Below are 13,356 nucleotides of genomic sequence, written 5' to 3'. Positions count from 1 at the left end.
CAAAAATGGCTGTTGCAAATTGTAAACAGAACAAAACAGTCTTTACAGTAAAAACAAGGAAAATACAAATGAACAAAATTAAAGCACCAGTTTCTCAAAATAGATTACAGTTGTGCTTACAGTACTTCAAACTTAAAACTTACAAAAAAAGGAATGCTTGAAGATTAAAAATTAGTCCTTAAAATTTGTCCTTAAAAACATTTCTCCTTTTCACATCAAAAAAACCCAGGATGGGTAACATTTCAGTAGAGGGAGGGAATAAGTAAACAATGCACTTTTTCAATCAACAAAATTTGGTCACTTAGCTTTGTGCATAGTTTAAGGCAGCTGTAACAACCTATCAGTTCCCCTCCCCCCTGTGGCTGCTCATGAAAATATCACATTCTAAAAAGAATAAATTAAAAAATGCCTTTTGACTTCTTTCCATTTCCTCCTTTGTTTCCCAATCCCACTAAGTACTCATTCACACTTTCACACTCACTCACTCATATTTTCTCTCTCTCTCTCTTTCTCTCTCTTTCTCTCTCACACACACACACACACACTGCAGCGTAAGGGGCATTTTGTACCCTTGTTATGAAGGACATGCTTTCCATCCCACTTTATTTTTGACTGGCAATACCCTGAGCTGTTTCTGGTAGTCATTCCACCTTTTTTGTTGCATGTGCAGTTCAAGTGTACAACAGCAAAAACAACATGCAAATGTTTTCACCATAGAATCTTAACATAATTTGAAGATCTTCCTCTCCTCCATCCCACCTCCCTTCCCAAAATTCAGAAGTATTTCTGCTTGCTATATTGCATTCCCATACTCTGGAGTAAAACATGGCTGTGCTTTATGTTAAATGTTCAATTCCCAATGTACAGCCAAATTTGTAACCCACGGCGGACTTCTCTTACTAAGAGAAAAATGAGCTGCAGTTTCAGATTTGATAATTAAAAAAAAAACAGTGGTTTTTTCACAGCCATGCAGAAAGGTTATTTTTGAATCTACAGTTTCCAAGTCTGTGTGTAAACATCAGTTCTTGCCCAAGGCAGCCAAATATGGGCGCTTCACATTTCCACATTTTGGACAAGGATTGAATGGAGTCCTGCTAAATTCCAGGAAAAGAGAATCATCCATGTCATGTGGCAGTTTTGAAGGCCGTATGTCAAATCTCCTTAAAAAAAAAAACCCAAATAATGTGGCACATAACAAATCTTGAACTTTCCCTGTCAGGACTTGTATTCTTCTCAGGGTTGCATATTCAAGGTTCCATGCAGAAGCCAACCGAGGCATATGCATATTGCTCTGTATTCAGGTCTTGTAACTGAAAACCAGTTTCAAATGATTTCTCAAAGGAAACATTTGGAAATAAATAGTGCTGGCATTGTTTACACTGAAACCTTGGCAGTCAGACAGAATTTATCCTCCAACACTGGTCTGTAGGTACCAAGCAAGAGCAGTTTGTTAAGCAGATCCTGGGGTCAGGATAATCGGTGTTCCTGAGGTACTACATCAGAGTCTGTTTCCTCACATGCAGGATCAGCATCATCACCACTGCTAGATTGTTCTCTCTGAATACCTTTCCAACTAGCTTTATTCAGTCCCATGTGGCCAAGCATAGTTTGAGACAGCTTGGTGTTTGAAAAACGAGCCCATTCTGCAAATAATGGTTCCACCAAATAGGTCATGAAACCTAGAAAGAAAAAATAAGTTATCATTTGAACATCAAAAAACCCTACCCCACACATTTTAAGAATAGTTCAGTATTTCATGGTTTTTATTGTACTGCACAGCATCTGCATATTACTGAGCACAGGAAATGTATACAGTGAATAAAATAAATTTCTAAATATAACGATATAGTCCTTGAGAAACAGTTTTATCATTCTTTCTATGAATTTAGTTTTACTTTACAACATCCCATATTGTACAAACTGGCCACAGATTGCATACATTCAGATCAATAGGTACACCCAATATTTAGACTAAAGCGGAGCCTTGATGTGGCTCTTCCCAAAGATCTAGCACAAGTTCAAAGGCATCATGATCCCAAGCAGCAGCTGCTGTAGTACTTGAGTAGGAGGGTAATATGGCATTCCTGCCCTGCTAATGGGCTTCCCCAAGGATCCAACTGACCACTATAGAAACAGGATGCATCAGGTAAGTTTTGGGTTTTATTAAGTTCTTATGTCTTTGTGGACAGTCTGTTTTTAAGATTGAGGCAGATAAATATTAATTGCAAATAACAGTCATTCTCCAACTATGTAACTAGAAAGGAGTTTCCAATTTATGGCTGGAATCTAAATATAACTGCAGTATTTATCACAGTATGTTGAATTTGGGCACCAACACATATTATGATTAATTTAAACCTTGAAGCTCAGAATGGAGCATGCAAACTTACCAAAACATTTCTTTTCCCTTCCTCCTACTTTCCTTCCCCTCCCTTTTATCCATTGTCTTTATTTCTATTTGTATTTTATATTAGGGGGAAAAAACTTTTAATAAAAATATTTCCATAACACGAATGTAAAGTATTAACGAAGAAACTGGTTTAAATTTGGATGAGCTGTTACTTGTAAAGTTTTGTTTTCTTGTTTATAAATTTAAAACTTTACTATAAATATGTATCAAATCAAAATTAGACTGAAATTTTAAGCTCATTTCAAAAAGCAATTTAACAGTATTTCAGGCAAATTATAAGAGATAGATAAAAGAAATCCTGTTTCATGAACACAGAAACTTTAAAGTCAATGAGCAAAATTCAAGCAACATTAATACACTGTAATAAAAGAAAAAAAACTTGTTTGCAATCTGCTAAAGACATTTTAAATTATTCAGACAGTTCATTTCTAGCTCTGTATTATATATTAATAAAAATTATGACAATTTTCCATATAAATCAGTAATTACCAATCTGGATGTTGGCAACGGTTTCTGTCTGTCGATCACATAGTGGACTCACACCTAAGCAGTATTTTTTCTCAATGTCTCCTATAACAGAATATTGTTTTAATCATTTATTATCCACAATGTCAGTAAATATGCCCCCCCACCTCCAAAATCTGCAGCAGACACTTGGGGACTCACAGCGCAGAATGAGCAACTGAAAGCAATGAATGAAGAAAACAAAGTTCTACTGTGAAAGTGAAACCAGCTGTTCAGTGCTCAATGTTTCATTATGCTGCAACAGCTGGAGCTTTGAGAACCAGTTATAAGTACCCTCATTGAGTGCCATTGTAACTTTGAACAGTCACTGAATGAGTAGTTGTAACCCAAAGACTACCTGTATACGGCACCTAATACAACTGTTATTATAAATTCAGCCCTATCAGTTAGGTGAAATCCATGGAACCCCAGACCCATTCTCACCAAAAATTAGCTGAAGGATTACTCAGTGTTTAGAGAAGGAGGATACACACATACTGCTGTTTGCACTCGTAAAATAAACTTTTACAATTTATTAAAAAAAAATTCCCATGAAAACAAAAAACAATGCAGTTGTCTCAAGTCACATGCATGAATACTTTGTGCTGCCTAATGTAATTTGGCGGGGTGGGGGGTGGTATACATGATCTATCCGTACATGTTATTTTAATTGCCAAACTGAAAAAAAGAAAAAATCACTATTTTCCAAGGAAAATATCACACAAAATTTGAGGTAATAAGTAATAATGAATTCCTAGACATGATTTGGATTGCAAAGAATTTGGCTACTAAGGTTTCTAAAGTAGAGACACTACTAAAGAATCCCTTGACTCATAATCCTGTGAGGTTTGTTTATAAAAGGAAATCTAGTTTTTAGATGGAGACTACAGATAACCAACGTACGACCACAACAGGGACTGGAATTTCTATTTTTTTAGAGGCTATCATTAATTCGAATTGTCATTAAGCAAATGGTCCTAAATTGAAGACTACCTATAAATGAAATGTACTAAGAAGAAAATAATGGTGGACGGTTGTAATTTTTTTTTTAATAATTTCAATAAGGGTACTAATTTAAGAATGGTTTGAGACACAGATAAACCTTTTATTAAAGGTTATTTTAGAGAACATAATAGTGAATTCAAAAAAAGTCAAAACACAAGCAATTTTGGATGAGCTAAACAGAAGAAATGAAGAAATTTCCAAAAAAGATAAATATTTCTCAACAAATTAAGCTTTTACAATGACAATTATATTAACATAAGAGAAACTGAAATAAAAATGAACTGTAAAGGAAAAACATGGTGAGTTTGCAAACAAACCAGAGAAATGCTTGGCATATAAATTACAAAAAGAAAAAGAGAAGAAAATTATTTTGAAATTACAAGAGGGAGATTCCTCATTAGTGGACATCACTAATACAAAAAAGCCTACACAAAAAGCATTTCATCAATATTATTCCAACTTTGTATAAAAGGAATGACTTCTAACTGAAAAAAATAAAGGAATATCTAAAGAAAGAAAATTTTCCAAGAGATTAACATAACATTGAGACCAAAGGCCTTTCTTTTGGGGATGATAGACAAACAATTGCAAAAAAAATCATCAAGATCTATTTTTGTATATGATAACTGCAGTAAGATTATTTTATGTGCAAAGATAGAAAGATTTCGCATTGTCCACAACTGAGAATAATTGGTGAACATGGAACTTGCTAAGATAACCAAATTGACTTCTTTCTTCAGAGAAAAGACACAATGTTTATTGTTCAGTGAAAAACCCTTATAGACTTTTTGCATAAAACACAAAAACTGAACTAATGATTTATGGTTTTCATGATTATGCAGGACAGACATAGAAATAGAAGAGTCATGAAGTAACTTACATTATACTGATGACACTAACCTAATATCCCAGATGCAAGGGATTTGCAAGCCTCAATATTAAAGGTCAAAGAGGACAGTGAAAAAAGTAGACTGAAATTAAATATAAAGAACGTCAAATTAATGGTAACAGCTAGATCAGCTTTAGAACTGAGAATGAAGATATTGAAAAAGGAATAGCATCTGCCTTGGAAAAGAAATTCAAATGCCATGAAGTCTCTATACCTACAAAGATCAGAATTATACAAGTCATGACATTCCATATGACACTGTATGGAAGCGAAACTTGGACTTAAAAAAAACAGGATAGAAAGAATATTGAATTTAGGTGTTTAACTTAAGAAAACTCCTGAAAATATCATATACAGCCATGAAAACAAATCAATGGATCATCAAACAAATCAACCCATAGTTCTGACTTGAAGAATAAATAACCAGGGTGAAATTATCCTCCTTTGGACAAGATCCAGCTATCTGGAAAACATTCTAATGCTAGGAAAGACAGAAGGAAAGAGAACAATAGGATGACTAGCAGCAAGTGGATGTTTTCAGTTACAATTACGACAAGTGCATCATTAGGAGATTTGAAAGAACAGATTAGGGATACATCACCATGGAGAAAATCTATATATATGGTTGCTAGGATTGAAAATGACCTGATGGGAGATAACCAAACAATAAACCAAAAAATAGTAATTTATTATCCCAGCAACAGTAATTTAATGAAACCATTCCAACTCCATAGAACCTCTTGCAAATAGCTCAGGTTGCTTTGCAATCACCAAAGCCATCAATGTTTCACAATCTATGGTAATAATTCTTCACTTCTCACTACTTGCCTTGATTAAAAAATTCTTCAGTTACTTTTTCACTCCACTGTTTGCTTAGCTCCCAGGTCCGACAGGGATTACAAATATCAGCACATTTCAATGCCATCTAGCAAACAAATAAACACATTATTTAGTTCTAGTTTGTCTTAGCATTCATGTTTAAATTTATAGTTATCATGTAATATTCTAAAATCAAGGTAACAATAAAAGATAAAGTAAACAATGAGTAATGAGAAGTATAGGCCACATAAAATGAGGGGTACCACTAAATTTAACAGTTTGAATTTAACTACACTTGAGTATGGAAAAAGAAAACTTTAGTATAAATGAGAGTGATTATCATTCATTACTTCAGTACTTCTGATAATAAATTAGAATTTATTATTTTGATAAAACATAGCAATCCCTAAAATATTTTAAATATTGTATCATTTTAAGGCATCATTTTTTAGATCAATCATATCACCTGATTGGATTTTCTTACCTGAAATGTTAGATGTTGCCATCATGTAATAATTATATTATTTGAAAGAAAAAAGTGGCAGCCATCTTGCCTATTAACTTATAATTACACTATTTTGCCTTTACGAGTTCAAAATACGTACATCAAGTCAAATCAATTTCTGTAGCAATACACATTAAATTCAGAAGAGGAACTGTGATCTCTGATTCTATATAATTGCTTCCCTGTTGAATCCATGCTAAATCATTAAGACTGAAAAGATATTGGTTTGTTCCTACAAAATTTTATAAAAAAAGGTTAAAGGTAAAGCCTTTTTTAAAAAAATTCAATCACAACGTTTATTGTTTTGAAAAATATAGATTCTTGTTGATATCTGCATAATAATTTCAGAACATTCAAGAAACTGAGGAGATATCAGTTTCCATCAAATGGTCCAGCCAGAAGAGGAAAACATATACTGTTGTATTACGTTTGCAATAGGAACAAATAGGAGACCTTAACTTTCAGCCCCAGCAAAAGTTTTTATAGTTTATAAAAACTATAAGTAAAGAACCAGGACTTTTTCAAACCATATATTACAAGGATACTGTTTACCATAATTTCTTTTCCACCTAAGATTCATGCAAATTACCTGAAGGACAAGATGCCGATGATCTTCCTCTAATAAGCATAAGTCTTCTTTGTCCAAATGGGTACGAAACAGGGATAGATATTCATTCTGACGGCTAATATCAGTGGCGAGAATCAATGCCCCTATTTGGCTTTCCATCAGCTGCCTGAAATTGGAGATAATAGGAAGAAATCCAAAGCAATAATTAGTAGGTAAATGTAAACATGAATCATTACACAATATTCAGCTCAACACTGATTATAAATTTGCAATGTTTAGAAAACATGGAGTTTAAATTTAGTAATTCAAAGATGTAACTCAGATCTTTAGGTTCATTCCAGTCCGCCTCCAACCCACCCATTGTCCTTGACGAAAAATATAGGAAAACCCATATGAAATCGGATACTGCCATTGTGATATGGGTGCCACAGAAACTACAGCCCAGGTTCTTCTATATTGCCAGTTCTATAGGAACATATGCCACCAGTTGATTACCCCTCTTTTATTTAAATTTCCAGGACACTCTTGCAGCTTTATCTGTACTATTTGTTAAATAATCAAGATAAATTTATTTCTCTAAAGTAGCAAGATTTCACTACATTACATGTAAGTTTTGGTTGCTAATAATTCTTTTTATTGGGAGACAGTTTTGTGTTGTTCATTTTACTGATTGTATTCTATTGATCAATCAAGTTCTGTCTATCTACAGGTATCTTCCAGATGTTTGGGATTATCTATGGTGTTTGGGAAAGTCAATCCAAATTATCTAAGACATCTGGACTATAACTTTCTACATCATTAAAAATGATGGTAGTAGCCAACAAAAAGACAAAGTCATGGAGAAAACACCGAGATGTCGCATGGAAGGAATGACTGATGTATTAAATGTTTGTGTATAAAATAAAATAAAAAATTTATTTAAAAAAATGATGGTAGTATACATGAAAGCACCATGAATCAAGAATGACTGTTCATTCATTTTTCTTATAGTCCTCAGCTAACAACAGCAATTTGGACTGGAATTGCTGTTTCAAGTGAGACATCACATGTCACATCACTTATCAACAGCAGTTCCAGCACTTTCGGTTGCCACTGTCAAGCACATCCTACATGATTGTTTCGCATTTGTGACATCATGCCAAATTCTCCATTGACACTGCTTGTGCAAAGCAAGCACTGAAAGTCACAAATGGCAGTCACATGATCATGGGACACTGTACTTGTGAGTGAGTTGCTGAGCAGCTGGATTGCAATGATGTGACTAGAGGGATGCTGTGACAGCTGGAACTTTTGAGAAATCAGTCCTAAGTACCATTAGTTCAATGCAAATTTCAACAGTCTCTGAATGAGTGATCATTGTGAAAGCCACCTGTATTTAACTTTATTTATAGGAATGTAAAACTGCATTTGGAATTATAATGCATTTTAGAAAAGTACAACTACCTTTTATTATTATTTTATCCATTTTAAATCATTTATTCTGTAATGTATTCTTCATTCTATAAAAATTACAGGTTTTTGCAAATCTGATAAATACCTGCTTTCTAGTGACATATGTGCAAATAATCCAGATTCTCTCAATAACCCCACTGCAGATCGCCAGTGGTGATTTTCTAATACTGAGGTATTCTGAAATTAAATAAAAGGTTATTGGTATTATAGTGTCTTTGAATCCTGAACTACATATAACAAGCAACATATTATACTGATTTTTAAAGAAGGGAACACAATCCTATTAATTTTCCTGGATAAATCAGCCACTTTTACCTTCCCTGACTTCTCTTTATTGGCTTCACCAATTACTCAAATTCAGCTGATTTTGAACTTGAAGAATAGCAGTTCCCCCATAGCCCAGATGAGAACCACAGCCAGTGTAAATATGCTTTCCTGGGTCTTGCTAACAGCTGAAAAGTCAGGCAACTGTTCAGATGTGAGATCTTCTTATGTAAAGTTTAGGATTATCAAAACATCTTCTCTGCTCATTTTTAAATAATGGTGAAGACTATTTTATTCAAGTAGGGATTTTTTTAAAGTATCCAGACTGAGTATATATCTGCTACTATCATCTCGTGCAGGAACTTTTAGCCACTATTTTTTGTACTTGAGATTTTTAAAAAAAAATATATTTTCCGCAGAAATGATCACTTCTTTAAAAAAATGTCTATGATGCGTTCCTCACTTTTATTAACGCTTTAATACTTTTGAATAGAACATAAAAAGGTTATTAGATCAGTCCATAAGTTGATCCACTTCAGCATTCTGTCTCACCAACCCCGGACTGTATGCAACACACCTCCTCCCCTCTCATCCCCCAATAGCCAGTATGTAAGACATTGTGCCCTTGATTCAAGAGTAATAAACATTAATCAGTATTAATAGCGACTGACAATATTGTTTCTCCATAAATCTATCCGGGCTCCTTTTAAAACAATCCAAATGGGCTGCTTTTAAAAACAGGTATCACAAACTCCTTCTGTCAGTCCAAACTCCCTGTATTTAGTTTCAGTAGATGGTCTAAGCTTCTAACACTGAATGAGAAAATGTTCTTTCTCTTCATGTTAACTATGCCATAATGATTTTATGTACTTTTTATCATGTTTCCCCTTAATCTTTATATTCCAAGCTGAATGACCCCGTTGCTAATTTTTCCTTGCACTGTGCTACACTAACATTAATTATTTTGGTTGCTCTTTTTTGCATTTTTTCTTAAGATGCAGTGATTAGAACTATACAATACACTGCCACATAAGATGCAATAATCAAAATTATATAAAACAAGTGCAACCTCAATCTAATTTTTAAGGGTAGGATTATATCCACAGTTCTATTTTTAGTTCCCTTCCTAATAATTCGAAACAGGGACTTCCTTTTTTTAACAGCAACTGCCTGCTGATTTGACATTTTCCTCAAGCTGTGTACTATGACATCAAGATTCTTTTCCTGATCAATCACCGCTAGTCAGATCCCATTAAAGGACAGAAGTCTTCATCTTCTACTTACCTTGTATAAAGTTGCTAAATAATGGTTTGTTTTAATAAGAAAAGGCTGATTAACACCTGGATGATCCAAATCATGAGTGGCAGCTGCAATTAAACTAAGCAGAATATCCCATGGAGTTAGAGATTGGAAAAGCTGTAATATATAAATTATGACCATATGAATATCTATTAGTGATACGTCCCAAAAATGTGGCTAGCATTTCCAACAGAGTTTAACTATGGCATCAAGTTATTTCTCACTTCGATTGCATTTTAGTTAGTCCACAGAATTCTTTTTTTTTTTTTTTTTTTTTGGGGGGGGGGCTAGCAATTCTAGGACTAGCAATATTGAAACAATAAGTATCATTAGTTTTTTCTTTACAAATATGCAATCTTCCATAATTGATACAATCCTGATTTCTACATTCTTAAAAGTTTCAAAAGTATTGCAAGAACTTTCCCCAATTGGAGCCCTTCCAATTTGTACTGAAAAAATTCCAAAAACTTCAACCAGTATACTCAATATATCTGGAGGAAATTATATCAAAAAATAATCTATGGTATAAAACAAGCTCTTAAAAAAAACATTTAAATTCTATATTAACTTTGCTTAATGTCACTAGTCATCAATTTCTTTTGTAATAGCAATTTTGTTATAAATACATGAAAATAATTAATGATAAGACTGTTTTTTCTTTTACCTTGGGTTCGTTTAAATAACAGTGCATGGCCTGAGTCACATCAGCAGCATGAACTGCATTGTGGTATGGGTTGTGGCTGTGATAATCTTCTTGAACCATTACTACAAATGAAAGTAAGTATTAATGTGTGGAGGAAAAGGAGAAAGACATAACCCCAAAATATTCCCTTCTGTTCTTGATTCATATCAATTAAAATGACAATAGGGTTATTTATTATTATAAGGTTATTTAGCAGAAAAAATCAAATGAAGGCAACCTCCTTTAAAATATTCAGAGATTTCTAAACATGCTGTCATCTCTAGAAAATAATTCATTTTAAATATTAATTTTAAAAAATTCAAATTGGAAAAAAATCAGAAAATTGCCTGGCATATTAATGTTTCTAAGCCTGTAACAAATATGGAAAAGTTCTTATATCTCATTAGCTATTGACCTTTGTAGTATAAACATGAAAAACTCCAATACTGTCCAAATAAAACCGAACAGCAGAAAATTCAGAAAAGCATTGCCAATATCAATCTAAAATGATAATATCTAAGATAAAACGAAGACTGATTATTGAAAATGCTGCCCTATTGACTTTATGCCCATAAAAGCAAGCAGGTTTTTCTCCTTACAGCAAGTAAGTAATCACAGAACATTTCATTAGGGATTGTTTTTGGGGGGTTAGGTTAGGAGGGGAGGATGGGGAAAATAATTTCACATTCAGGGGATGCACACTGACAATAAATGCACCAAAACATCTTTTTAACTTGTTATAATCAAGAATGTATTGTTTTGTTGTACTTGGCATCTAACCAAAATCTGATCTAAAAACCAGATCATGAGCCATGATTAAATCTTCAGACAAGGAAATCTCAACGTATTCCAAAAGACAAGTTATATCCCAGAAGGCAGTAAAAAACAGCTGTTTCCATATTGCTGCAAATATTTCATGTAATCACCAAGTACAGTATCTACCTCAAGGATGTTTTTGCCTTAATAAGTTACCTAATTAATTTGACTTGTATAATCCTGCATTTTTCAGTGACTAATTTACCAGAGAATGCCAGTATACAACATACATTTATATGCAGATTTAAGTGCAACATTAGCACAAAGGCCTTTCTAGCAAAGTGTTTCATTTTGAAATATGTAGCACAACTGCTGCAAAACATCCAGATTTCTTCAGTTGTGGGTGTTACTGTTTTTCTAATCACTTCAGCTTCAGTATTACAGTACTGGAAAATGCCTGTCACCACCCTTAATGTACCTGCAGTAATTTGAATTGCTCTGCAGTTAAGGCAGAAGAAAGGTAATCTGCTTGCCAGTATTATTAACAACCACTAAAGACAAGGTATACATTCTGCCTTCCAATTCCTCAGTAATATTTTGCAAACGACTTTTTTTTAAAAACACTCACTTTTTTTTAATCTTCATAGGATGAGTTTACCTGTAAAATCTGCCAAATATATTGGCACACATCTAGGAAAATCACTATATAGAAATATCCAGGACTACATAATCATTTCATTGTCTGGTTTACTTTCCCTATTTTCAAAGGGTTTTTTTCTTTTTTTATGTTCAACAATATTCATGAAGAGTTATCAATTCATAATATAGATATTTTTCTCATTTTATAAGGATTGCCGCAAAGTAGTGAAATGCATTTAAAGAAAAGGTTTAATGGGAATGTTTGAATTTAGGAAGTTTTTACCTAAAAATCTGCGTAGCTTCATTGTATCTAGTTGGAAGTATTCTATAAGTCCATGAAGATTAAACAGGTGAAACGTTAATGTGACCAAACTGTTTCCTAAAAATACACATACACAAAGAAACTATGTTTAATAGGAAATAGACAAGTTTATTTAAATAATTCTATTATACATAACATACATATTTCTTCTTCGTATCTGTAACTAGAATATAGTTCTCAATGTTTTAATTAAGACTTCTAATTTTTAGTGCTTTCATATCATCAAGTGATTCAATAATCTATCACCCAGTATTATAAAATGAAGCCATTAATTTTCAACAATCCTTTTACAGATAGCCCTTGTTTACCAACCATAACTGGGATAAGCAACTCTGTTGCTATGTGCTGCAGTTGCTAGATGAAAAATCACATTGACAATAATCATGTGACCACAATTTTCAATTTCACTTCTGCATTCATCATTAATTCTGCTATTGGAAGCCAGTTCTGAAGCTTGCCAATAGTGATCACATGGCTGCAGGACACTGCAAAGATTGGTCACAAAGCTTTTCAACTTAAAATGGTTTCATTTAGTGACCATTTGAAGTTACAAGGCCCTGAAAAAAGGGACTTATGACCATTTTTCACACTTATAACCATTGCAGTATCCCCATAGTCAGGTGATCAAAATTCAGTTGCTTGGCAACTGGTTCATATTTGTGACTGTTATCCCAGGGTTACATGATCCCCTTTTGGGTCCTTCTGACAAGCCAAGTCAGTGGGGAAGCCAAATTCACTTATCAACCGGGTTATTAAATTAACAACTGCAGTGTTTCAATTAACAATTGTGGCAAGAAAGAAATGAAGCAAAACTCACTTAACAAATGTTTCACTTAGCAATTTGGGCTTAATTATGGTCGTAAATTGAGGACTATCTATAACACAGTTGTTACGTGAATCTGGCTTCCCCATTGATTTTGCTTGTCAGAAGATCGCAAAAGGTGATTGTATAACCCCAGGACACTGCAGCCACCATAAATACATGCCAGTTGTCAAGCACCTAAATTTTGATCACGTGATCATGGGAATGCTCAACAGTTGTGTGAAAAAAGTCATAAATCACATTTTTCAGTGCCATTGTAACTAAATGAATGGTTGTACATCAAGGACTACCTATAAATGATAGTTTGGGTCACTAATACTAAACCAGGTGAGTTAACAGTTAACTTGATGTGAGACTGTTGTCCATTTAGCAAAATAAAATTAGGAAATATTGAAACAAATTAAAATTTTGATGGGAAA

At 33.5% G+C, this 13,356-nt stretch overlaps 1 protein-coding gene across 2 annotated transcripts in view; it reads right to left on the bottom strand.

Annotated features, from left to right (window-relative positions):
• Positions 1-13,356, bottom strand: part of PDE7A (phosphodiesterase 7A) — a 39,540-nt gene continuing 26,184 nt past the window's right edge. For both annotated transcript variants that reach the window (XM_070942248.1, XM_070942249.1), the window contains 8 exons: positions 12,076-12,171; positions 10,380-10,480; positions 9,701-9,832; positions 8,238-8,329; positions 6,722-6,866; positions 5,637-5,733; positions 2,900-2,980; positions 1-1,679 (listed from right to left, as the gene is read on the bottom strand). In XM_070942248.1, the coding sequence (XP_070798349.1) occupies positions 1,468-1,679; positions 2,900-2,980; positions 5,637-5,733; positions 6,722-6,866; positions 8,238-8,329; positions 9,701-9,832; positions 10,380-10,480; positions 12,076-12,171 (956 nt within the window). In that variant the 3' untranslated portion in view covers positions 1-1,467. The remainder of the gene's footprint in view (positions 1,680-2,899; positions 2,981-5,636; positions 5,734-6,721; positions 6,867-8,237; positions 8,330-9,700; positions 9,833-10,379; positions 10,481-12,075; positions 12,172-13,356) is intronic.

The sequence above is a fragment of the Pituophis catenifer genome, unplaced genomic scaffold (genome assembly GCF_029215685.1).
Source record: "Pituophis catenifer annectens isolate HBS135680 unplaced genomic scaffold, rPitCat1.0.hap2 SCAF_3, whole genome shotgun sequence".
Classification (NCBI taxonomy): domain Eukaryota; kingdom Metazoa; phylum Chordata; class Lepidosauria; order Squamata; family Colubridae; genus Pituophis; species Pituophis catenifer.
This window is presented reverse-complemented; position numbering and strand designations above follow the sequence as displayed.